The sequence below is a fragment of the Zalophus californianus genome, chromosome 12 (genome assembly GCF_009762305.2).
Source record: "Zalophus californianus isolate mZalCal1 chromosome 12, mZalCal1.pri.v2, whole genome shotgun sequence".
Taxonomy (NCBI): domain Eukaryota; kingdom Metazoa; phylum Chordata; class Mammalia; order Carnivora; family Otariidae; genus Zalophus; species Zalophus californianus.
This window is the reverse complement of record NC_045606.1, coordinates 54,709,582-54,733,530: the sequence shown is the minus strand read 5'-3', so window position 1 is coordinate 54,733,530 and position 23,949 is coordinate 54,709,582. Positions and strand designations below refer to the sequence as shown.

The window sequence follows — 23,949 nt, the reverse complement described above, 5'->3', positions numbered from 1 at the left end:
TAAGATATTAGCATGGTGGTGGTAGGCTAAAGGCATGATTCAGCACAGATGGAAAAATGATTATGATAACCAAATGTCCAAAATACTGGATGAAATCTTGCATGATAGTGTTTCATTTTAGACGAGCAGCTTTGTACTTAATTTGAAAACGTAACTGCCTAAATGCAATAAATCTTCTATCTTTGACTCATCAGGGGGTGTCTTATAACTAGTGAAAATCATGTCCTTCTTCATGTATCGGATACATTAAGTCTAAATTCAGATACTGTGTCCTGTACCTGAAAATGTATATACTAGACAATAGTTATTACACATCACTTACAAAAACTGTTATTCAGATGTAGGTTATTTTGTACCATACTGCCTTACTTAATTGTAGCTCCTAATTGTGCATTTTTCCCAGGCTGTTGGATTTTGATGCACTAATTCAGTAGTGTGAAATTGGTAGAGCATTGTCATATATTTCTCCAGTGTTTAATCTTCTGTCTCTTGGTGAGTGGTGTGCACACTGAACTGAATCAAAGTAATCTTTTTTTTAAGATTTTATTTTTAAGGGGCACCTGGGTGCCACAGTTTGTTAAGCATCTGACTCTTGGTTTTGGCTCGGGTTGTGATCTCAGCATCATGAGATTCATCCTCGCATCAGGTTCCATGCTGAGCACACAGATACTGCTTCATATTCTCTCTTCCTCTCCCCCTCCTGCTCATGTTCTCTCTCTCTCATGTAAATAAATCTTAAAAAAAAATTATTTTTAAGTAATCTCTATACCCAGTATGGGGCTTGAACTCATGACCCCAAGATCGAGTCACGTGTTCCACTTATTGAGCCAGCCAGGCGCCCCTCAAATGTAATCTTAAACTATTTTTTTGAGATAATATACTATATACAGAACACCCACAGGAATTAGGCAAAACTATTTTTTCCTATGGTAATTAAAAACGTTGGAAGATTGAAGGAGTGCCTGGCTGGTGCAGGTGGTAGAGCATGCGACTCTTGATCTCAGGGTTATGAGTTTGAGCTCCACATTGGGCATAGGACTTAGTACAATTAAAAAAAAATTTTTTTTTAGATTTCATTTATTCATTAGAGAGGGCACAAGCAGTGGGAAAGGCAGAGGGAGAGGGAGAAGCAGACTCCCCACTGAGCTGGGAGCCCAATGCAGGGGCTCCATCCCAGGATCCTGGGATCATGATCTGAGCCAAAGGCAGATGCTTAACCATCTGAGCCACCCAGGAGCCCCTTGATACAATTTTTTAAAAAGTTATAAAATCCTTATTTTTTTTTTAAAGATTTTATTTATTTGAGAGAGAAAGGGGGGAGAGAGACAAAACGAGCAGGGGGAGGAACAGAGGGAAGAGGAGAAGCAGACTCCCCACTGAGCAGGAGCCCTACCCGGGGCTTGATCCCAGGGTACCAGGACCATGAACTGAGCCAGAGGCAGATGTTCAACTGATGGAGCCACCCAAGCGCCCCAGCCCCCTTAGTGTTTTTAGAGGTTTTAAAAAGTAGGTGTTTTGTTTTGTTTTGTTTTGTTTTTTTAAGCTCTACACTCAAAGTGGGGCTTGAACTCATAACCCTGAGATCAAGAGTTGCAGGCTGTATTGACTGAGCCATACAGGTGCCACTGAAAAAGCACTTTTAAGAGTGCCTTTGGGGGCGCCTGGGTGGCTCAGTTGTTAAGTGGCTGCCTTTGGCTCAGATCATGATCCCAGAGTCCTGGGATCGAGCCCCGCATCAGGCTCCCTGCTCAGCTGGAGCCTGCTTCTCCCTCTGCCCCTCCCCCTGCTTGTGCTATCTCTCGTTCTCTCGTGCTTTTTCAAATAAAAACAATTTTTTTTAAAGATTTTATTTTTTTGACAGTGCACAAGCTGGGTGAGCAGTAGGCAGAAGGAGAGGTAGAAGCAGGCTCCCCATTGAGCAGGGAGCCAGCCCGATGTGGGGCTCGATCTCAAGACCCTGCAATCATGACCTGAGCTGAAGGCAGACACTTAACTGAGCCACCCAGGTGCCCCTCAAATAAAATCTTAAAAAAAAAAAAAATGTGTTGGAAGCTGGGAGGGGGGGAAATTGTGGTAATATAGTATGTTCAGTAGGATTAAAAATAGTGTTTTTTTGTTTTTAAGTAAACTATGTCCATTGTGGACTCAGGATGCTGAGATCCAAGAGTCACATGATTCATGGACTGAGCCGGCCAGGTGCCTCCAAAATAGTGGAGTCTTGATTGAGGAGTAAAGTATGTTTACCTATATCTGGATTGATAATATGTTAAAATTTGTTTTATTTTTAATTTTTTCTTTTCTTTTTTTTTTAAAGAATTTATTTGCGGGGCACCTGGGTGGCTCAGTCGTTAAGTGTCTGCCTTTGGCTCAGGTCACCCTGCATCAGGCTCCCTGCTCAGCGGGAAGCCTGCTTCTCCCTCTCCCACTCCCCCTGCTTGTGTTCCCTCTCTCGCTGTATCTCTTTCTGTCAAATAAATAAAATCTTTAAAAAAAATTTATTTATTTGAGAGAGAGCATGAGCAGGAGAAAGGGGCAAAGGGAGAGGGAGAAGCAGACTTCTTGCTGAGCAGGTAGCCTGATCCCGGGGTTCGATCTCAGGACCCCAGGATCATAAATGCCTTTGTTATTAGTAGGATATTAACAGTGTTACGTTATTTCCTTATTAGTACTTGTTATAGATTATTAAAATTTTCTGAAAATTCTAGCATGTGGTTTATTCCCATCATCAATTATGGAGATAAGAAAGGTGTTTGTGCAATATTGACCCAAAAGAAAAAAAGAACAAAACCCCCAAACCACGGGGCACCTGGGTGGCTTAGTCATTAAGCGTCTGCCTTCGGCTCAGGTCATGATCCCAGGGTGCTGGGATCGAGCCCCGCATTGGGCTCCCTGCTCCACGGGAAGCCTGCTTCTCCCTCTCCCACTCCCCCTGCTTGTGTTCCCTCTCTTACTGTGTCTCTCTCTGTCAAATAAATAAATAAAATCTTAAAAAAACAAAAACAAAAACCCAGACCTATGAAAATTACAGAGTAGTTTAAAAATGTCCTTTTAAAGGACATGTAAAAAAACATATTACATTAACTGGAACTAGTTCAGTGCTCTAAATTTAATTCTTAGTGTTCTTTTCCCCCCAACTTCTTTGTTTTTAAGATTTTAAGATTTTAAGCAAATCTCTACACCCAGTGTGGGGCTTGAACTCAAGATGCATGCTCTACTGACTGAGCTAGCTGGGTGCCCCTCAACTTCTTTGTTCAAAAAAAATTTTTAATTTTTTTCAATTTAATTTTTTTCAATTAAGTATACTCCACGCCCAGCATGGAGAGAGAGCATGAGCAGGGGGGAGAGGCGTCTTGATCTGATCATGACCTGAGCCAAAATCAAGAGTTGGAGGCTTAACCAACTGAACCACCCAGGCACCCCTAAAAATACTTAGGATATTTTACTTTTAATGTTTTTTATTTTTCTAATGGTGTTCTTAAACTGCTTCTTTGGGTTCCCAACCTGCTGTTTTATTTTTAAAATTAGAATTTTTGTTGAAAAGTCTTATTAAAATATTCTGGAAAAGACTGAAATTTGATTTGTAAACTTAAAAGAAAAAATAGTTCAGGATTTTAAAGAAGGAATTATTTTTAGTTTTTAGTTTTTTTTTTTTGTTTTTAAGATTTTATTGGAGAGAGAGCACGGGCACAAGTGGGGTGGAGGAGGAGAGGGAGAAGCGAGGTAGGGATCCATCCCAGCACCCTTAGATCACGCCCTGAACCGAAGGCAAATGCTTGACTGACTGAGCCACCCACGTGCCCCTTTTTTCTTTTTTTTTTAAAGATTTTAAGTGATCTGTACACCCAACATGGGGCTTGAACTCACAGCCCCCAGATCAAGAGTCAACACTGAATGAGCCAGCTGGGCAGCCCTATTTTTAGCTTTTAAGCTGTTAACATAAATGATGTAAAGTGAAATTTACATTAATGAATTTTTAACGAATGAAATACTGGTGTGTTTTGTTTAGGTGGAAATTTAAAACATCAGTGTACGTCAGTCTAGCTGATTCTGAATTTATGGACTTATTTAAAGATAGCTTTTATACAAACTACATAATTAAATGTTATTAAATATAATGAAATAGCTAATAATTTGATACTGTGTAATATATCTGATTAGTTATGTGTTTTCAATCTAAATAAGTTTATTTTAAAAAGAACACTGTTTATACTTTCTAAATATGTAGATCTGACATTTGAGTTTTGGTCATCTTAGATTTGTATCAGTGTGAATGTTTAACTTTTTCAGAATAAGTTCTAAATTTTATAGTAGCGCAGGGCACCTGGCTGGGTTAGTGATTAGGGTGTGCAGCTCTTGATCCTTGGGGTCGTGAGTTGGAGCCCCCACACTGGGGGTGGAGATTACATGAAAAAAATTTTCTAGGGTTGTCCGGGTGGCTCAGTCAGGCCTCTGGGTCTTAATTCGGCTCATGATCTCAGGGTTGAGGGATACAGCCCCGCGTTGGGCTCCACACTCAAGGGGGAGTCTACTTAGGATTCTTTCTCTCCCTCTGCCCCTCCCCCCAAAAACAAATAAATCTTTAAAAAAAAAGTTTTTTATAATGCTATTAATTAAAAAATGTTAAAATTTCACTAAAATGCTTTCTTGGTTAAAATTCTGGTAACTAGTTTTATTGTAATTTTTAATTTGGTTTAAATACTGCTATCCTAAATCTCTAAATTTGTCAGTGGGCTAGGTGGATGTTTTAGTAAAATAACCTCAAAATTCCTAAAACAATTTTTTTTAAGATTTTATTCTTAAGTAATCTCTATACCAACACGGCGTTCAAATTTAGAACCCCGAGATCAAGAATCACATGCTCTTCTGACTGAGCCAGCCAGGCACCCCAGTACTGAAACTTTTTGATTAACTTTGAAACATGACTTCTTGAAATCTGGGTATTGGTCTCAGCAAAGATTGAGTATGTATGTATTTTGTTATTCCAATAATGAAGCAAACACAGAAATGCTGAATTAAAATTTTTGAAAATTATACTTCTTCATTATTTGAACAAAACTTTAAAATTCCCAGGATGACATGAATCTGTAGCCAACCGATAATAAATCTATTTCAAGAGATTGTTTTAAAGCTATTGGTATTTGCAGTTTGACCTCTTGGCTTACTTGCAGTTCAGTTTTTCTTTACGCTTACCTATTGAGCCCTGCTAGTGATCACCTGTGTGCCAGGTGGTAGGGAGACAGAAAAGCATTATTTTCTCTTTTGAAGGAGAAAAACTAACATTTTATGGTAATTTTATTCAGTTAGAACAAATTTATATGAAATGTGCATTAACATCTTTTTAGCCATTGTCGTAATTGGCAGTAACTTTAAATGCATAGCTGGACTTAATCTTTCAGACTGATAATTTGCAGTTTCTAGAGGAGGTGGGAACTGTTAACATTCTGGAAGTCTCTTCTGTCTACAGAATTTTAAGATGTGTGTGTTATAAGTAAATCAGATTTGGTTGTTTGGTTTTTTTTGATGCTATTTGTTTGGTCTCCTAACTGTCATGACTCTGAATTTACAGGCTCTTGAAGAGATAAACCGAATTGCACAAATAGCATTTTTCCTGTTGCTTTTTCTGCTTGTATTAGAGTGAGGATAGAATTGTAATAGTTTTTTAGTTCCCCAGTCTCTATATTTAAAGCCTTCCCAGGTCCTGAAATACTTAAAGTTCTAAACATAGGGGTAAATAAATAAAGGCTGTCCCAACAGTTAAATCTGTAGGGAAAGGAATTAGAATCCCAAATATTTGTAAATGACATTGTAGTCTTAAATTTAAAATGTATTCGGGTTTTAATCATCAGTAGAGTATGCTAAATGTAAGTGTATGTAAGACCTTTTAGGAAAAAAAGTTAAAACTTTGACCTAGGTCCTTTCCCAGCCCTTCTGAAGCCTGGGTAAAAATTAAAATGACCTGATAAGCGGACAAATGGTGGTTAGGGGGTGTGTTTGTGTGCTGCCCCCTGGTGGATGGTCTGTCCTGATAGCTTACCTTCTGCATTTGTTTCTACAAGTCAGTCTTCAGGCAATTAATTAACGGCTTGGCTGTTTAACACGTTCTTAAGTGTTTTGAAAATGCATAAGCTTTTATTTTAACATTTTTACAAGGTGTTAAAGTCTAAAGCCCAGCCCACTAAAATTTTAATGCCCTGTACAGATTGTTAACGACAGATTTAGTTTGTGATAGTTTTTCTAATAGTAAAGCTTTCAAAACAGAACATTTAGGAAAGGGCTGGACAGGCCGGGTGGAAAGGGCCATTTTAAACTCTTGATGTCAGTATTACAGAGAAAGCCTGAGGGCAGGTAGATGTGTTGCGGGTACACTTGAGGGAATGTAATGTATGTACTGTGCAAAGGTGAGAGCCTGTATACTTGTATACCTTTGGTGCTCAGTGCCCTGTCTCCTTTTGGCTTATGCTAAACTTTTTGGCCAGTTACATTAACATGGTAAAGAAGACCAAAAGTTTCTGCCTTTGAGAGACTGTCTGTCCTTCATGGGTTTGGAGATGTGAGTCATAGATAGTGTTAGGGTATAATCACACTGATTATTTTTTTGATTATTACTATTTTAAATAATCTTTATGCCTAACTTGGGGCTTGAACTCATGACCTCGGGATCAAGAGTTGCATGCTCCATCCCCTGAGCCAACCAGGTGCCCCTACTCACAATGATTATAAGCATGATACTACATTTTAGATTGTCTTGACTGAGCCAGCCAGGCAGCCATGATAGGCAGTTTTAATATGTCACGTTCTAAACATGGCAGAAAGTGGAGTTGTTGAATTTTCTAGCATCTGGGGTTTTTAGGTTTATTTAGATTTTACCATCACTGCTCTTGGAAATTTGTCATCTTTTTCTTTTTTCAGAATGTAATTGGAAGTAAGAATATAATTTGGAAATGTGAAATATAGTTACTGAAGTTCTAAAGAAAAAACACAAATAGATTTATCATAAAGCTGCTTTTTTTTTTTTTTTTTAAAGTTTTATTTACTTAAGTAATGTAGCTCTACACCCATAGTGGAGCTCGAACTCACAACTTGGAGATCAGAAGTCGCATGCTCTTCCAACTGAGCCAGCCAGTGCCCCTTTTGTAAAGCTTTGTTAATTAAAAGACTAATGCCTAATACTTTTAAGATTATTTTAGCAAACAGCTTTTACATATAAACATGTTGGGCCGTTGAAAGGACTTCCCAGAAGGGAACTTCTTGAAATATCCTATGCATTGGATATTTTATTGTCAGTAGAGTTATTTGTCTTATTCATGTCTCGTATTAGCTGCTGGGTGAAGCTGGATATTTTGGTTACCTGAAATGATCTACTCTGTTTTGATGTGACCTCATTGATCATTCTCTATGAAATGTGGATATAAACTAAGTAATTTCTAGAATTTTCTGCAGGAGATTGGGATTGATAGTATTATGTTTATATTGGACAGTTTTCTTGAAGATCTGTGGGAGCGGTTTTTTTCTTACATGAAAGTCAAATAGTAGGCACCTAAAATTAAGGTAGAAATAGCATGGAAATTGGAGTGAGAAGTTTCAGTTTGGCTTTTCATTTACCTGCTTTTTACCTTGGTTAAAAGAACCTCTTGAGACTGTTTCCTTAGAGTGGAACTATTAATGCCTACTTGACCTGGTTGTTGGTGTAAGGACACATTGAAAATGTATTTCAAGTGCCTGGCATGATCTTTTGCCCTTTAGAAGTCACTGAATAAATGGTATCTCTTCTTTTAATTCTCAGTATTGAAATTTAAAAATTGATTCTTAAATTGTAATTGTGGCAGAAATAATCTGGAAATGATTACTCTCCCTGGGTGTTGCTGACTTTAATCTTGCTAGCAGTAGAAAATGCAACTTTTCATCTGCTGCATCTTTTTGTTTGTATCAGAATTGGCATAAATCCAAGTTGTGTAGAATTGTTGGACCGTGTAACAAAGAATTCTATTTTTTATTTTTTTTGAAGATTTTATTTTGGAAAGAGGATGCAAGTGCACATGAGCAGGGGGAAGGGCAGAGAAGCAGACTCCCTGCTGAGCAGGGAGTCTGATGCAGGACTTGATCCCAGGACCCCCGGGTCATGACCTGAGCTGAAGGCAGACGCTTAATGGCTGAGCTACCCAGGCGCCCCCAAAGAATTCTTTTTAAATGAACGGCACAGATAATTTCATTAATATACATTGTTACAAGATAGTTTTTTGTGAATATTCTATATTTGAAGTTACACTGTAGTTATTAAAATGAAAGGAATCTTGTACTATCCACCTTAGGCAAGAGGAGACTGTCATCTAAAGCAGTCTTAGGGGGCGCCTGGATGGCTCTGTCGTTAAGCCTTTGGCTCAGGTCATGATCCCGGAGTCCTGGGATCCAGCCCCACATCTGGCTTCCTGCTCAGTGGGGAGTCTGCTTCTCCCTCTGCCCTTCACCCTGCTCTTGTTCATTCTTACTCTGTCTCTCAAATGAATAGATACAATCTTTTTTTAAAAGATTTTATTTATTTATTTGACAGATAGCGAGAGCAGGAACATAAGCCTGGGGAGAAGCAGGCTTCCTGCTGAGCAGGGAGCCGGATGTGGGGCTGGATCCCAGGACTCTGGGATCATGACCTGAGCCCAAGGCAGACGCTTAACGACTGAGCCACCCAGGTGCCCTGAATAGGTACAATCTTTAAAAAAAGAGGGGGCAGTCTTAGGACCTTTTAGTGTTTCTGCAATATGGGAAATGCTAATGTGGTTGAAGGTTATGTGAGTGAAAAGTACTTAGGCTTCTTCACTATTAGACAGTTATACAAACTTAAATCATATTTTTCTTCTAAAACTTCTTTTCTCATGTTACAAGTATTGGGCTTGATTTTGGTGGGGTTTGTCATTTGTGAAGATGGTGACCTCTAGAGACTAGAGAGCAAAAAGAAATTTCAAAAGTACTACAGTAGAGACAATAATGTAATAAATCTTCTTCACCCATCACCTAGCTTCAAGAATCACCAGCTGATGACCAGCCTGGTAACCAGCCGGTTGGATATCTATGCCCCAGTGTCATACATCCCCCGATTATTTCTGAAGCAAATTCAAGACAGCCAATTATATTATATTCCAAGTTCTTTACATTGTTTCTGTAAAAGACAAGGACTTAAAGACTCATTACTTATAAAAAACATTGGCACTAATTCATGATAACAAATAGTCCCAATTTTTCCCAGTTGTCTAATTATTTTGTTTTGTTTTGGCAGTTTATTTGAATTAAGATTTATGTAAGTTCCATACATTTGTGATTGGTTGATATGTCTTAAGGCTTTATTTATTTTTTAAAAAGATTTTATTTTTGAGAGAGTATGAGTGAGCATAAGCAGTGCAGAGAGGCAGAGGGAGAAGACTCCCATTGAGCAGGGAGCCCGATGTGGGGCCTGATCCCAAGGCCCTGAGATTATGACCTCAGCCGAGGGCGGACGCTTAACGACTGAGCCACCCAGGCGCCCCTTTCTTTCTCTCTCTCTCTAATGTCTAGGTTCCCCATCTTTTTGATACTTATTATACAACTTAGATATTTGTCCTGGAGAGTTTCCCAGGGTCTGGATTTTGCTGATGTCATTTAACATGTACCTCTGTCCCCAGAGGACACCATAGGTCTAGAGTATTTATGATATTCAGTGATGCTTTATTATTATTATTACTATTATTATTTTTAAAGATTTTATTTATTTATTTGACAGAGACAGCGAGAGAGGGAACACAAGCAGGGGGAGTGGGAGAGGGAGAAGCAGGCTTCCCGCCGAGCAGGGAGCCTGATGAGGAGCTTGATCCCAGGGCCCCGGGATCATGACCTGAGCCAAAGGCAGACGCTTAACAGTTGAGCCACTCAGGTGCCCCTACTATTATTTTTTTAATTGGCAAACATGTTTAAGGCAAGACATGAGAATGTTTTAATGTCTTAGCCAAGTTGTGTTTGTATAAAGGAATAACAGATTCAAGTAGTTTTTTTCATGTGAGTTCAAGTCTATAGATGAGGAAGCATGTTGCATTGAAGTGAAGCATAGATTCTTCAACCTATTCTTCCTTAAGTAGTGTAGACATACCTGGTTTTGTTTTTTTACCTCACTGGAAAGTAGTTTTGTTTTTTTTTTTTTTAAAGATTTTATTTATTTATTTGATAGAGTACCAGGCAGAGGGAGATGGGGAAGCAGGCTCCCCCATGAGTGGGAGCCCAATGCAGGGCTTGATCCCAGGGCCCTGAGATCATGACCTGAGCTGCAGGCAGATGCTCAACCGACTGAGCCACCCAGGCGCCCCCTCACCAGAAAGTTAAGTAGCTTATTAAGCAAGAAAAAATTGGCTGCTATAAACCTGGTAAAGTTGCATTGCATTTATATTACTTGTTATTTATGCTCTTTGCTGGGAGAAGGATTATCTACAAGGTGGTATATGGTTATATCTTGGGAGAAAAGCAAGAGTTGGGTTGCTTTGGTACAAAGTATGTCAAACCAAGATGTTTGGATAAAACTTATATACCTTCTTTGTTTTCTTGATACCTAAGAATTATTAAAGACCTAATTATTTTAAAAAATTTATTGTAGAGGCAGATGGTGTGAGTGGGGGGAGGGTCAGAGGAAGAGGAAAAAAAGCAGATTCCTGGCTGAGTGTGGAGCCTGACTCAGGGCTCGATGTCATGACCAATCATGACCTGAGCTGAAATAAGAGTCGGACGCTTAATTGACTGAGCCACCCAGGTGCCCCAAGAATTCTTGACTTACATAAAACTGGGAATTTTCATACTGATTGTCTTGTGAGCAATTAACAATTGTTTGCTTATTTTATTTGCTTGATTATATAAAACATTAAAATTGGAAATATAAACCCTGTGGGTTGTATAATTCTACTTAGAAACAAGGCATCTACACTCTTCCTTCTTCAGACTCTCAGATAGTGGGATAATTGTAGTGTCTAAAGTTCATGAGTAGGTGATAGAATTTAATAGTAAATGTCGACTTCACTTAAAAAAAAAAAAAAAACTAAAACCCCAAAAGCCAACAAAACCAAAATCCAAGGATTTAGGATTGGCCTTAGATACGAACAACATCCAGTTAGTAGTAACGTGAAATAAAAAGCGTTAATGTAGAGATACCCCTATATTCAAAATACAGCACTTTTAAAAGTTTAATCACCTTAAAACACCTCTTCTTGCAGGTACAATTACAGTTTACTTAGTGATGGTGAATTTTAAGTGAGACATAATTCCCTATGAAACTTTTTTCTTGATCCTGAAATTCCATTGACAAACAGAAATAAAATTTGATCAATTGGTTTTGCCTTTGAGTGTCAAGTATACTAGATTTTAAGCAGCTCTGTCCAACTGAAAAATGTGAACTGTATATGTATGCAATTTTAACTTTTCTAGTAGCCACAGTAAGAAGTAAAAAGTAACAGGTAAAATTAATACTAGTATTTTATACAATTCAATATATCTAAAATTTTAATCTTTTAACATGTGGTCAGTATTAAAAATTGTTGAGAAATCTTTTTTTAAAATTATTTATTTTAGAGAGAGTGAGCATGAGCAGGGGGAGGAGCAGAGGGAGAGCGACAAGTGGACTCTGTGCTGAGCGCAGAGCCTGACATGGGGCTTGATCCCATGACCCCAGGATCATGACCTGAGCTGAAATTGAGTCGGATGCTTAACTGAGCCACCCAGGCACCCCTTTTGAGAAATTTAAAATTTTTTTTGTACTAAGTATTCAAAATCTGTTATACTTTATACTCACAGAACACATCAATTCAAATTGGATTAGCCACATTTCCAGCCTCGTGCGGCTAGTTGCTATTCCATTGGACAGAGTTGTTTTAATACAGACAGCTTTTAAAATCACTTTTTAAAAATGAGTCTTGCTGGAAAAAATGTATTGGTATTTATAAAATTAATTTAACTGGAAAAACATGGAAATGAATAATTTTCTTTGCTTTTTGTTTTTTAGGGAATGATTAATTTTCAGTGTGACTCAAACATATTAGACATTTTGTATCTGAGTATTCCCTTGTGATCACCCTAATTTTCAAGGAAGATACATGTAATTTGCTATATTGTGTTAATGTTGTACTTCAGAGTTAAACAGGCAGTGAGCTTTTTATTTAAATAGTAACTCCCTAGTGTTCAACTGCATGTGTTTCAGTGGTTGGTTGAAATACAGGTGGTGACTTTTTTGTTTAAAGGCTCAGTTTCAGTTTCAGATTGAAGACTACAGAAATCTTTAGCTATTCAGGAATTAAGGATCAGTTTGTACCGTATTAATTCAACTATTTTAGAACACTCTTCTGTTGTATTGCCTTGCACATGTCCTAAGGAAGTGTAAGAACTTTGTATTTCTCCATTGATGGGACATTTCTCCTACAAGAGAGATAGGAGTGTGTATTGCAAACATTAGTAATAGGACCAGCACACAGAAGCACATTTAGCCTTTCTTGGACTCTGCCAGCCTATGCTGTACCCTTGGCTTTGGTCAAGTTTTCATCTATACACTTATGGCTGTGAGACTTTTCTACATAGATGAAGATAAGGTGTGCAACTTTAAAACATATATACACTTGTTTTATTTAAAGGGACTAAAACACGGATGTGGTTCCCATGGTGATCTGGGAGTTAGGGGATGACAGAAGAATCACTTCAGATTTTCACTTCCAACTTTTTTTCATTCATTCCTTGTTTAAGCAATGTTGCTTAAATTGCTCATAATTAGCCAGGCAATTTGCTAAGCACTTGAATATGCAACAGTGAATAAGATAGAAATAACTTAGCCCTCCTGGGATTTGCCCTGTTAAATAGACGTCAGTGGTCCCCAGACTTAAGTATGTGTAAATTCACATTTCTCCAGCCCACCTCAGAGATTCTGATTTAGGAGGTCTGCATTGGTGCCCTGAAATTCTCATTTTAAGAAGCCCTCCTGGTGCTAATGTAGCTGGTCCTGTAGACCACACTTGGAATAACATCTGTATGGTTGAGGGGACACCATACTTTTCCTCTTTTCCTTTCTCCCATCCAGTATTCAGTTCACTAGGACCTGGCATCCTCTTTAACTGTTGGAACAAATACGTGTTTTTTTGTTTTGTTTTTTAAGGATTTCATTAATTTATCTGACAGAGCAAATGAGAGAGCACAAGTAGGGGGGAGCAGGAGAGAGAGGAGCAGGTTCCCCACTGAGCAGGGAGCCTGATGTGGGGCTGGATCCCAGGGCCCTGAGGTCATGACCTGAGCAGAAGGCAGACGTTTGACTGAGCCACCCAGGCGCCCCTTTAACAGAGATTCTTAACTTGATGTCTACCTGATTTACTCCATGTTGCTCCCTCCTTCCTGTTTTTACTGACACTTTAAGACTGACCTAAAATGTCTGATTTCTTCTGCTAGGCTGTAAAATCTTTGGGAGAGAAAGCACTCTGATGTTACAGAGTTAGTTAGAACTGTTGGAATCTAGAACTGGTTTCTCTTGCTTTATCTTAGATTATACTACAGGTTGGAAATAAGGCTGATGTCCCCCTTAACAATAAGTAAGCTTTATTTTATAAAACAAAACCAAAAAAATTGAAAGCCACCCATGATTCTCCCAGCTGGAGTGTGTAATGGTCCCTTTTACTGGGTCTCTGGGTGCTTCGTAGTTTCCTCTACAAATTTAAGGCTAGGTCTTTGAGCATGCTACAGTTTTATATGAGAAAATAACATAAGAAAGAGAATCCTTGAGTCAGAGGTTTTGATAAGAGACTGTCAAGTCAGTGATGAGGCAAGGTTATGCCAGTTGCTGCTTTTCACCAACAATGTGTATTAAACTTTTTTAAAAATTAAGGTGGACCAGGGCCCCTGGGGGGCTCAGTCGTTAAGTGTCTGCCTTTGGCTCAGGTCATGATCTCAGGGTCCTGGGATCGAGCCCCACATTGGGCTCCCTCCTCAGCAGGAAGCCTGCTTCTCCCTGTTCCACTCCCCCTGCTTGTGTTCCCTCTCGCTGTCTGTCAAATAAATAAATAAAATCTTTAAAAAAAAAAAAAAAAGAGGTGGCTCTTTTAAAGAGCCACTTCTTAAAAAAAAACAATTCATAACTAGAAAATCAGGAATGATATATATGCATATATAAAATATTGAATGCTATTACTAATATAAGTAATTAGCAATACTAAATTTGGCCGGGTTGAACAGGTTCCTTTTTGAGTATAGATTGAATTGGTTGGTACAGCTGGAATTAAAGTGTGCGGCTGGTACAGAGTGCCTCCATGTGGTGGGTCAAAGAGGCCACACTATACTGCTCTAAATCCACAGGTTTGGCTTTTTTTTTTTTTGGAAAACGACTGGTCCAAATGTGGACCATGTATCCTATTTCCTTGCGTAAGAAAACAAGGCAGAGAGAAACCGGTTACAAGTTAGATTTGGTTTTCTTTTCCTGCCTTCTGCTGGTGTTAGCCTGTTAGATTGTGATTAGAGCCTCAGTCTTGTTATGAGGTGAGAAATCAGTGATTTCCTTGATTTGTATAAGTGTTGGTAGAAAGAAAGGGGTGCAACAGAGCACCCTGTGGGAAATAAGGTGAAGAAAATGTACATTCAGGACGTGTAGGTAATTTGGACAGAAGGTTGCAAGTCTAATACATTTTTGTTTCTTGCATTAGGACTTACCTGTGAAATGACTGGCTTCCTAAGCACCTGGGTGCCTGTGTATGCAGTTGTCCTGATACTTGAGGCAGTTGAGTTAGCCAAGTTTTCAGCATTGTTGCCTTCCTTTCTTGGTATTAATATGTAACTTTGTCCATTTAATGTCAATATTGAGTCTTGATATGTAAATGATCATTTTTTGGTTTAAAGCTGTGGGATAAAGTGAAAATTTTGTGTAGGATTAGCCTATTTTTGACCTTGAGGGTGTAATAAAAATTACAGCCTGTAATCTTTCTGAAGTCATTTGATGTGGTTACATTGTTGGTTGGATTATAAGTGAAATCAGTGATTGAATATAACATAGTTAAGAGAGTAGACTCTGGAGCCAGAATGCCTGGAGATGGATGCTGACCCTGCTACACATGAGCAGTGTATATTTGGACAGGTTAAACTTATGCTTTGTTTCCTAATCGATAAAATGCTGACTGAGAGGGTTGAATGAGGTAACAGACACTGTCTTAGGCAGTGTGGCTGCTATTGCAAAATACCACAGACTGGGTGGCTTAAACAACAGACATTTATCACCTTTCTAGAGGCTGGGAAGTCCAAGATCAAGGTGCAGGCAGATGCTTTCTGTTCTTGGTAAGAGCCCTTTCTTCCTGGCCTGTGGAGAGACGCTTTCTTGCCTTTTTGATGTGGCTCACATGGCCTCTCTTCAACATGTGCCAGTGAAGGAGCACTGGTCTCTCTTCTTGCAGAGATAGGGATCCTGGGGCGCCCGGCTGGCTTAGAAGAGCATGCAGATCAAGATCTTGGGGTTGTGAGTTGGAGCCCCATGTTCAGTGTAGAGATTACTTTAAAAAAAGTCTTAGAGGAAAAAAAGGAGTAATCCTCCATCCTCATGACATCATCTAACTAAGCCTGAGTACTTTCCCAAAGGCCCAGCTTCCTAATACCATCATGTTGGAGGTTAGAGCTGCAACATAGGAATTTTGGGAGGTGGGGGGACACAAGCGTTCCATCCATAACAACATTTCCTTGTTTATATTCTTATCTGCTGTCAAACTTTACAGTGAAGAAACGCAAATAAGAAAGATACGTGGCAATAACCTAGTAATCTAAAATTTGAATTGGAAGTAATCCACATGAATATGTGGTTTATTTCTCTTTCCAACAAAATGTCAATTTTCCAGCTGTGGCCTAGGAGCAATGACCACCCTAATAATAATGAGCACTCTAGTGACTAGATTGTGTCTCACTGTATTAGGGGCCTAACGACTGAGCCACCCAGGTGCCCCTTATTTAAATTTTTTGAAGATTGTATTTTTGAGAGCGCGAGCACAAGCAGGGGGGAGGGGAGGGGCATAGGGAGAAGCAGACTCCCCGCTGAGTAGGGAGCCCAGCATGGGGCCCCATCTCAGGATCCTGAGATCACGACCTGAGTCCAAGCCCAAGGCAGACGCTTAATGACTGAGCCACCCAGGGCCCCTTTAAAATCCATTTTAAAAGAGCTACGAGGGGTGCCTGGGTGGCTCCGTCGGTTAAGCGGCTGCCTTTGGCTCAGGTAGTGATTCCAGGGTCCTGGGATCCAATCCCTGCCATCGAGCTCCCTGCTCAGCGGAGAGTCTGCTTCTCCCTCTCCCACTCCCCCTGCTTGTGTTCCCTCTCTCGCTGTCTCTCTGTCAAATAAATAAAATCTTTAAAAAAAATAAAAGAGCTACAAATATTCATAAATAAAAGGCGGAAGTGGCGGCGTCTGGGTGGCTCAGTCGTTAAGCATCTGCCTTTGGCTCAGGTCATGGTCCCAGAGTCCTGGGATCGAGCCCCACATTGGGCTCCTTGCTCCACGGGAAGCCTGCTTCTCCCTCTCCCACTCCCCCTGCTTGTGTTCCCGCTCTCGCTGTCTCTCTTTCTGTCAAATAAATCTTAAAAAAACAAAAAAAAGCAGAAGTGGCAAATTTGGGATGGTGGGTATGTTCCAGGAGGCAGGCCTTTGGAGTGGGAGAGAAGCATGGGTATCTTCAATTGTCTTGTTCTAATTATTTGGGCAGGTGTATTCGTAGATGTGTAATATTTTTATATTATAAAGCATAAAACATTGTATATCAAATTCAACATAGTAAACAATTTATTGAAAATGACACAAAAGGGATAAAATCCAGAATGAGTAAGGACTCCTGGGTGGCTCAGTCAGTTAAGTGTCTGCCTTCAGCTCAGGTCATGGTCCTGGGATCAAGCCCTGCATCGGGCTCCCTGCTTCTCCCTCTCCCTTTGCCTGCCGCTCCCCCTGCTTCTGCGGGTGCGCGCGCGCTCTCTCTCTCTCTCTCTCTCTGTCAAGTAAATAAATATCTTAAAAAAAAATTCCAGAATGAGTAATCATTCAGGATCTGTGACCTATCCACCAAATAAATGGCAAAATGAGTGAAGACCTAAAAGAGATCAAGTCCACATGTGTGTATTCTGTTAGGATTTAATGTAAGCTCTACACCCAAGGTGGGGCCTGAACTCACAACCCCGGGATCACAAATAGTGTGTGTTCTACTGACTGAGCCAGCCAGGTATCCCTCTGTAGGATCTTGATAGGAATAAGCCAAATGTACAAGGATATTTATTAAGCAATTGGAAATAGAATAGATATCTGATATCAAGGAATTTCTGTAAATCGCTTTGAGGAGCATGATGGTTTTATAGTCTCTGTTTCTCTTTAGAGAACGAGCACACTATTGGCTGTTTTCCCTCTTATGAGCTGTAAGAAAATCATTGGAAATGCTGGTAGTTTCTGATTGGCAGATCCTTGAGTCTTGGGTTTTTCTTCCCCAGGTATAGATTATAACAAATTTTAATTTAACTATCAGTTGCGTGCTTTTCAGGTGCCAAGCACTGTTCCAGGTTCTAAACACAACAGAGAATGAGATAGCCTAATTAATTAGTTTCTGTTCTAAGGCGTGTATATCCTATTGTTACTTAGGTTTGCTTTAGGTGGAGGTAGAACACCAACTCACTTTGCTGATAGTTAAACTGAACTTGAGTGATTAGGTAATCATATGGTAGAAGCATATCCGTATCCATTTTCTTGACTCTTAACTATTTAGAATCAAACCTAAATATAACCTAATTTTAAAAGCTGGGGTGGGAGATCAGTGAAGCAGTTGATGGTCCTTTTTTCTTTTTTTAAATATGAATGAACTTGATTTACTTGGATAATTTTTTTAATAGAATTTAACCTTGTTTTATTTGTTTAAAATAATCTCTATACACAATGTGGGGCTCCAACTCATGACCTTGGGATGAAGAGTTGCATGCTCTACCATCTGAGCCAGCCAGGCACCCCTGACTTTACTTGCATGGCTAGGAAAATCTAAAACATAATACTGAGCAAAAAAATAACTTGCAAAATTTATATATAGTAAATTTATCTATAAAAATAGGGAATGCAGGACGCCTGGGTGGCTCAGTCGATTGAGCATCCAGCTCTTGATTTCTGCTCAGGTCGTGATCTCGGAGTGTTGGGGTTGAGCCCCATACCAGACTCCGCTCTCAGTGAGGAGTCTGCTGGAGATGCTCTCTCTCTCTTTCTACCCCCCTCTGCCCCTCCTCCCACTCACATGCGTGTGGGCACGTGTTCTCTCTCTCTCTCTTGCTTTTTTTTTTTTTTAAGATTTTATTTATTTATTTGACGGAGAGAGAGAGTTAGCGAGAGTAGGAACACAAGTGGGGGAGTGGGAGAAGGGGAAGCAGGCTTCCTGCCGAGCAGGGAGCCCGATGCGGGGCTCGATCCCAGGACCCTGGGACCATGACCTGAGCTGAAGGCAGACGCTTAATGACTGAGCCACCCAGGCGCCCTCTCTCTTGCTTTCTCAAATAAATTCTAAAAAAAATTTTCACGAATTTGCGTGTCATCCTCGCTCAGGCCAGGCTAATCTTCTCTGTATCGCTTCAATTTTAGTATATGTGCTGCCGAATGGAGCACGCAGGTTGTGCATAGCCAACTCGTTAAGTGCAGCAGAGGGATGGATGTTCTCAAGGACTTCCCAGGTCAGAAGTTTGTGTTTATGTGCTGGATGGTTAGAATTCATGCCTTTTCTAGGTCTCTTTTAATGCTGAGCCTTTTGGGTCTTGTACTGTTGAGAAGGGAGCATGGGGTTAGGAGCAGGAGAGAAACTGCAGAGGTTAAGGTAAGTTACTGGTAAGTGGGAAAGAACAACTCTAGATGTGAAAACATTAACTATATGAAAATAATCTGATGTTTGTCTAAAATGAAACTTGAGAGAATCAGATAATGGAAATTGGACAGCCATTTAAGGGAAATAATTAGTTTGGAGTGACTTTCAATAAGTAAATGGGTGTTGGATATACATTTTGAAGAATGTGTTGGGAAAACATGGCTAATGGATTACTTCTAATGTACAAAAGATGGTATTCTATTTAAAGAATTTCTTGGGAGCCCTGTGAAGTGGGATTTATTTTTGTGATATGAATAATCACATGTTAGTTGACCTAAACTCTGTATGTACCCTTATATGTGTACTTTTGGGGGAAAATTTTGATAATATATATACCCAGGAAAGAGTCAAAGGGGATGAATACTTAGTTTCTTAACACTGCGCTGCTAATATTTACTGACGGGTGCTTGAATAAAACTTAGTACTTGCAGAGGTGCCTGAGTAGCTTAGGTCATGATCTCAGGGTCCTGGGATTGAGCCCCCCAGTTGGGCTCCCTGCTCAGCGGGGAGCCTGATTCTCCCTCTGCCTTTGATGCCCCCCTCGCCCCCCACTTGTGCTCTTTCTCTGCTCTTTTGCTCTGCTCTGTCTCTCTCGCTCTGCTCTCTCTCTGCTCTCTCTCTCTCGCTCTACTTTCTCTGTTGCTCTCTTGCTCTGCTCTCTCTTGCTCTGCTCTCTCTCCCGCTCTGCTTTGCTCTGTCCCTCTCTCTTGCTCTGCTTTGCTCTGTCGCTCTCTCTCGCTCTGCTTTGCTCTGTCCCTCTCTCTCGCTCTGCTTTGTTCTGTCGCTCTCTCTCGCTCTGCTTTGCTTTGTCCCTCTCTCTCGCTCTGCTTTGCTCTTTCGCTCTCTCTTGCTCTGCTTTGCTCTTTCGCTCTCTCTTGCTCTGCTTTGCTCTGTCGCTCTCTCTCACTCTGCTCTGTTGCTCTCGCTCTGCTTTGCTCTGTCGCTCTCTCTTGCTCTGCTTTGCTCTGTCACTCTCTCTCACTCTGCTTTGCTCTGTCCCACTCTCTTGCTCTGCTTTGCTGTCGCTCGCTCGCTCTCTGCTTTGCTCTCTCCCTCTGTCTCGCTCCGCTTTGCGCTGTCGTGCTCTCTTGCTCTGCTTTGCGCTGTCGCTGTCTCTCGCTCTGCTTTGCTGTTGCTCTCTCGCTCTGCTTTGCTCTGTCCCTCTCTCTCGCTCTGCTGTCGCTCTCGCTCTGCTTTGCTCTGTCGCTCTTTCTCGCTCTGCTTTGCTCTGTCTCTTGCTCTGCTCTCTCGCTCTCTCAAATAAAATCTTAAAAAAAAAAAAAACAACAACCAAAAACTTAGTACTTGCATATGTGTACTTGCATGCGTGTGGTAAATCTTATTCCTTGGTTACCCATGGTAAATACTACACAATGTTGAGTAACTTTTCTGCTAGCTAAAGCAACATATAGCAGTGTGTAATTTGTACATTAGACCTCTTAGTAGAGTGTGTTTGTGTGTATATGTATTTTTTTTTTTCTTAATTTGGGTATGGAGCTCAACTCGTGGCCCAAACTCATGACCCTGAAATCAGGACCTCAGCTGAGATCGAGAGTCTGATGCCTAACTCACTGAGCCACCCAGATACCCAAGTAGAGTGTATTTTTAAAGGCTTTTATGGGAAATATAACATTATCCAAAAGCAGAGAGACAGTATGTGCCCTGCACTTTAGTATTTGTTAGCACATGAGTTATTTTCAAACAAATCTCAGACAGCATTTCATGTGTAAATTCTGAGACTTAGGTGGTGGTTGAAATTTTTTTTTCTTAAATTGACATTCTTACCATCTCTTTGGTGTATTGTCCCTGATGACTGGGCTTTGTTTTACTGTCCCATAAAAATAATGTAAAACTGCTTTTTCCTTCCTCCTTAGTTTATGCGTACAAACAGGATGTACCTGAGTTTGGTTAATCTACATGTTCTTTATAGTTCCCTAAGGGATAGGCGGTATCTGACACATATTTCTCATGCTTTGAGGGAAATGCAAGAAAGAAAGGACTGGGTTATGAATGTGGTCTAAGTTGTGTTTTGCTGTGGTACTTCAAAATAAGTGGATTATTTGACCAGGAAGGGAGATTTCTAGTTTTAGAAGTTAAGTAATTTAATTATTTCACTTATGTTAAGCCCAATTGCTAATATATATATTTTTTAAATAGCTAGTTGACTATAAATTCCTTTACCTTCTAAGGGGGGTGATTTTGTGTGTGGCCTCTATTTTACAATCTCACATAATCTCTTCCTCCCCTTCTCCCTCTGACTGTTGAACAAGGGATAGAAGAAGAGAGGATTAAATGCATTATATTAAGTATTCTTGTATATAATTGATATTATGTAACCTATGTGTTTATATATATGGACATTTGAACTAAGGTCGGATTTTTTTGGGGGGTATTGAGGTATGAAAGCTTAATGAATCAGAATGGTTAATAATTACACATACAACGAGTTAGGCAATATCCAAACAATTTATACACATAGATATAATACCAAAGAGTTGAGTGGATGACACAAAGATTCGTACATGTAGGATGCTGAGACATTAGAATTATATTAGGTGTCAGTAAAACCAATAAAACCATCATAGTAATGAAGTGTTTTGTATATATAACAAGTGATTGTAAAGAATGCTAAATAACTCGAATAGCAAGTTTGAGTAGGTAAAGAGACAAATTGACAGCGTTTTTGACCAGTAAAGAGAGGATGCACATTTCCAAATGCCAACCAGAATTATTTCCATTGGAAAGGTTTTAGGCCTAATAAAAATTCCATAAACTTAACGAAAGCAGAAATCTTTATATATATGTGTGTGTATATATATATATGTATATATTTTTTTTAAGACTTTTTATTTGACAGAGAGAGACACAGCAAGAGAGGGAACACAAGCAGGGGGAGTGGGAGAGGGAGAGGGAGAAGCAGGCTCCCCGCTGAGCGTGGAGCTTGATGCGGGGCTTGATCCCAGGACCCTGGGATCATGACCTGAGCCGAAGGCAGACGCTTAATGACTGAGCCACCCAGGTGCCCAGATAACATATTTTTGAGCATTATGCAATGACGGTAGGAACCATCAGTGGAGGTGTACTCAATACGTAATACCTAGCTAAATACATATTTCATTAAAGATCTTTTATATAACAACTAGTTAGAAACTTTCCTTCAAATAAATAATATCTTAAAAAAATAGTTTGAAGTTTCTTTTTTTTAAAGTTTTTATTTTAATTTGAGTTAACTAACATACAGTGTTAGTAAGGCCAGTCAGGGATTTTTAGTGTTTTCTGTACTTGGTAGCCTGAAACTTATGGACCTCATAGGATGTTTTTCAGTGCATAACATAAAATACATAGGATTATGAAGGAAATCACTGATTTTTGAAATACAGTTAGCAAAATGTTAAAACTCATAGTAAATATGTACTGCTTAACATAATTTCTGGCAACACCTCTGAATCTCACAGTAAGGGGTGTAGATGATAAAAACCTGCAGCAAGTTAATGCGTTATAAAAATATCTGCTGTATATTAATGTCAAAATTACAAGTAGTGTGATTCTACTGTGGTTTAATGCCAACATTCACAACTAAGGAGGTACTAAATTTCAGTTAGGGGATAGTGAAAATAAATAGGTGACTTTTATCCCCCCCATCTAGGTTCCCTGTATCTATTTATGGACCCCTTGGCTGTGATCTTAGATTAAGAACATCTGTAGTATGGATTTGTTTGTGTCCTGGTATGCTTAATTTGAGGCTTGAGGGCTTGAATTTAGAATATAGTCACCAGAGGAAATGTTTCTCAAATATAATTTAAAAAAGCCAATTTTAGGGGCTCCTGGCTTGGCTCAGTCAGTAAAGCATGGAATGCTTGATTGTGGAGTTGTAAGTTTGAGCCTCACATTGGTTGTAGAGATTACTTAAAAAAAAAATCTCAAAAACTAATTTTAGTGGCTTTTAAAATAAACTGTAATAATCCAATGATGCTGGATCTCCAAATAGTCTTAATACGATCCTGTGATCAACTTGGTCTCTTTTTTCCTCCTTGGGCTGCATTTTCTTATTATACATTGGTTTGTATGTAGTTAATAAAAAGTTAATATGTTAAATAACTTCAAAGCATCCATGTTGGCTATTAATGTCTTTTGTTTTCATATTTTATTTTTCTTTTATAAAACATTTTAATTCTTCTGCAGGATCCGGAAACTTCAGATACGGAATATCCCGCCTCACTTACAGTGGGAGGTAAGAATTTACATATTTAATAAAGTCAAGATTTCTGTATCTAAGCTTACTCTTAGTTTTTTCCAAGCATTTTTCTACTTCCCCCCAACTCTGGGTTGTGCTAGAACACAAAATTCTTATGTATTGTCTTACTGTGGGGTTTTCTTTGCCGCGGCATAGAGTATCTCTGTTAAAAATCTGCTCTTTGATATACTTTAACTGGGTAATTTTCCTCATTCAGTCCCATCCTAACAGAATCTTGTTTGAGATCTTTCTGATGAGTTCACCACTTATATTTAAATATGGATTTCTCTCCCTAGCAGAATTTTTAAAGACACATACCTGCTACTTATGCTTTATTTTAAAATGTTAACTCTGCTTTCTTTTGCTCAGACGGTGGCACTGTAGTGACTATGTATAAACAAACTATTTAGCACAATTGAATCCCATTGTCAGTAACTTCCAAAACATAATAATGATGTCATGGTGAGAATTTGAGACACCAGTGGTTGAAGAGATTTAAAAACCATGTCTGTTGAATCTTCCTGACGATGGAACCTGAAAATTCCTGGCACCTTGGAGAAGTGGTGCCGGGAAAACTGCTCAGCTTTTATATATTTTCTAAAATAAAAATCAAGAGTAGCTAGCTTGGTGTGTTTCACTTTAGTCTTCTGAAATGACGTTTGATGAGTCAGTCACTAAACCCAAAACCTTCACTGAAATGAAAAGTATGGTTGAAAGGTTTCTTTGGCAGTAAATTAAGGCAGGTTGGTCTGAGGTGTGATTCTCCCAAGGTCCCATTTGGTAACAAATCATTTATGCTCGTAATATTCTAGAGCATTTATTTTCAGAACAATATTA

The 23,949-nt window shown here is 39.4% G+C and overlaps 1 protein-coding gene and 1 pseudogene across 1 annotated transcript in view; one reads left to right on the top strand and one right to left on the bottom strand.

Moving 5' to 3' along the window:
* Window positions 1–23,949, top strand: part of IGF2BP3 (insulin like growth factor 2 mRNA binding protein 3) — a 143,307-nt gene that overhangs the window by 22,869 nt on the left and 96,489 nt on the right. The window contains exon 3 of the mRNA XM_027573663.2: window positions 23,061–23,109. Coding sequence (XP_027429464.1) covers window positions 23,061–23,109 — 49 coding nt within the window. The remainder of the gene's footprint in view (window positions 1–23,060; window positions 23,110–23,949) is intronic.
* On the bottom strand, window positions 18,526–18,625 carry LOC113912061 (annotated as a pseudogene).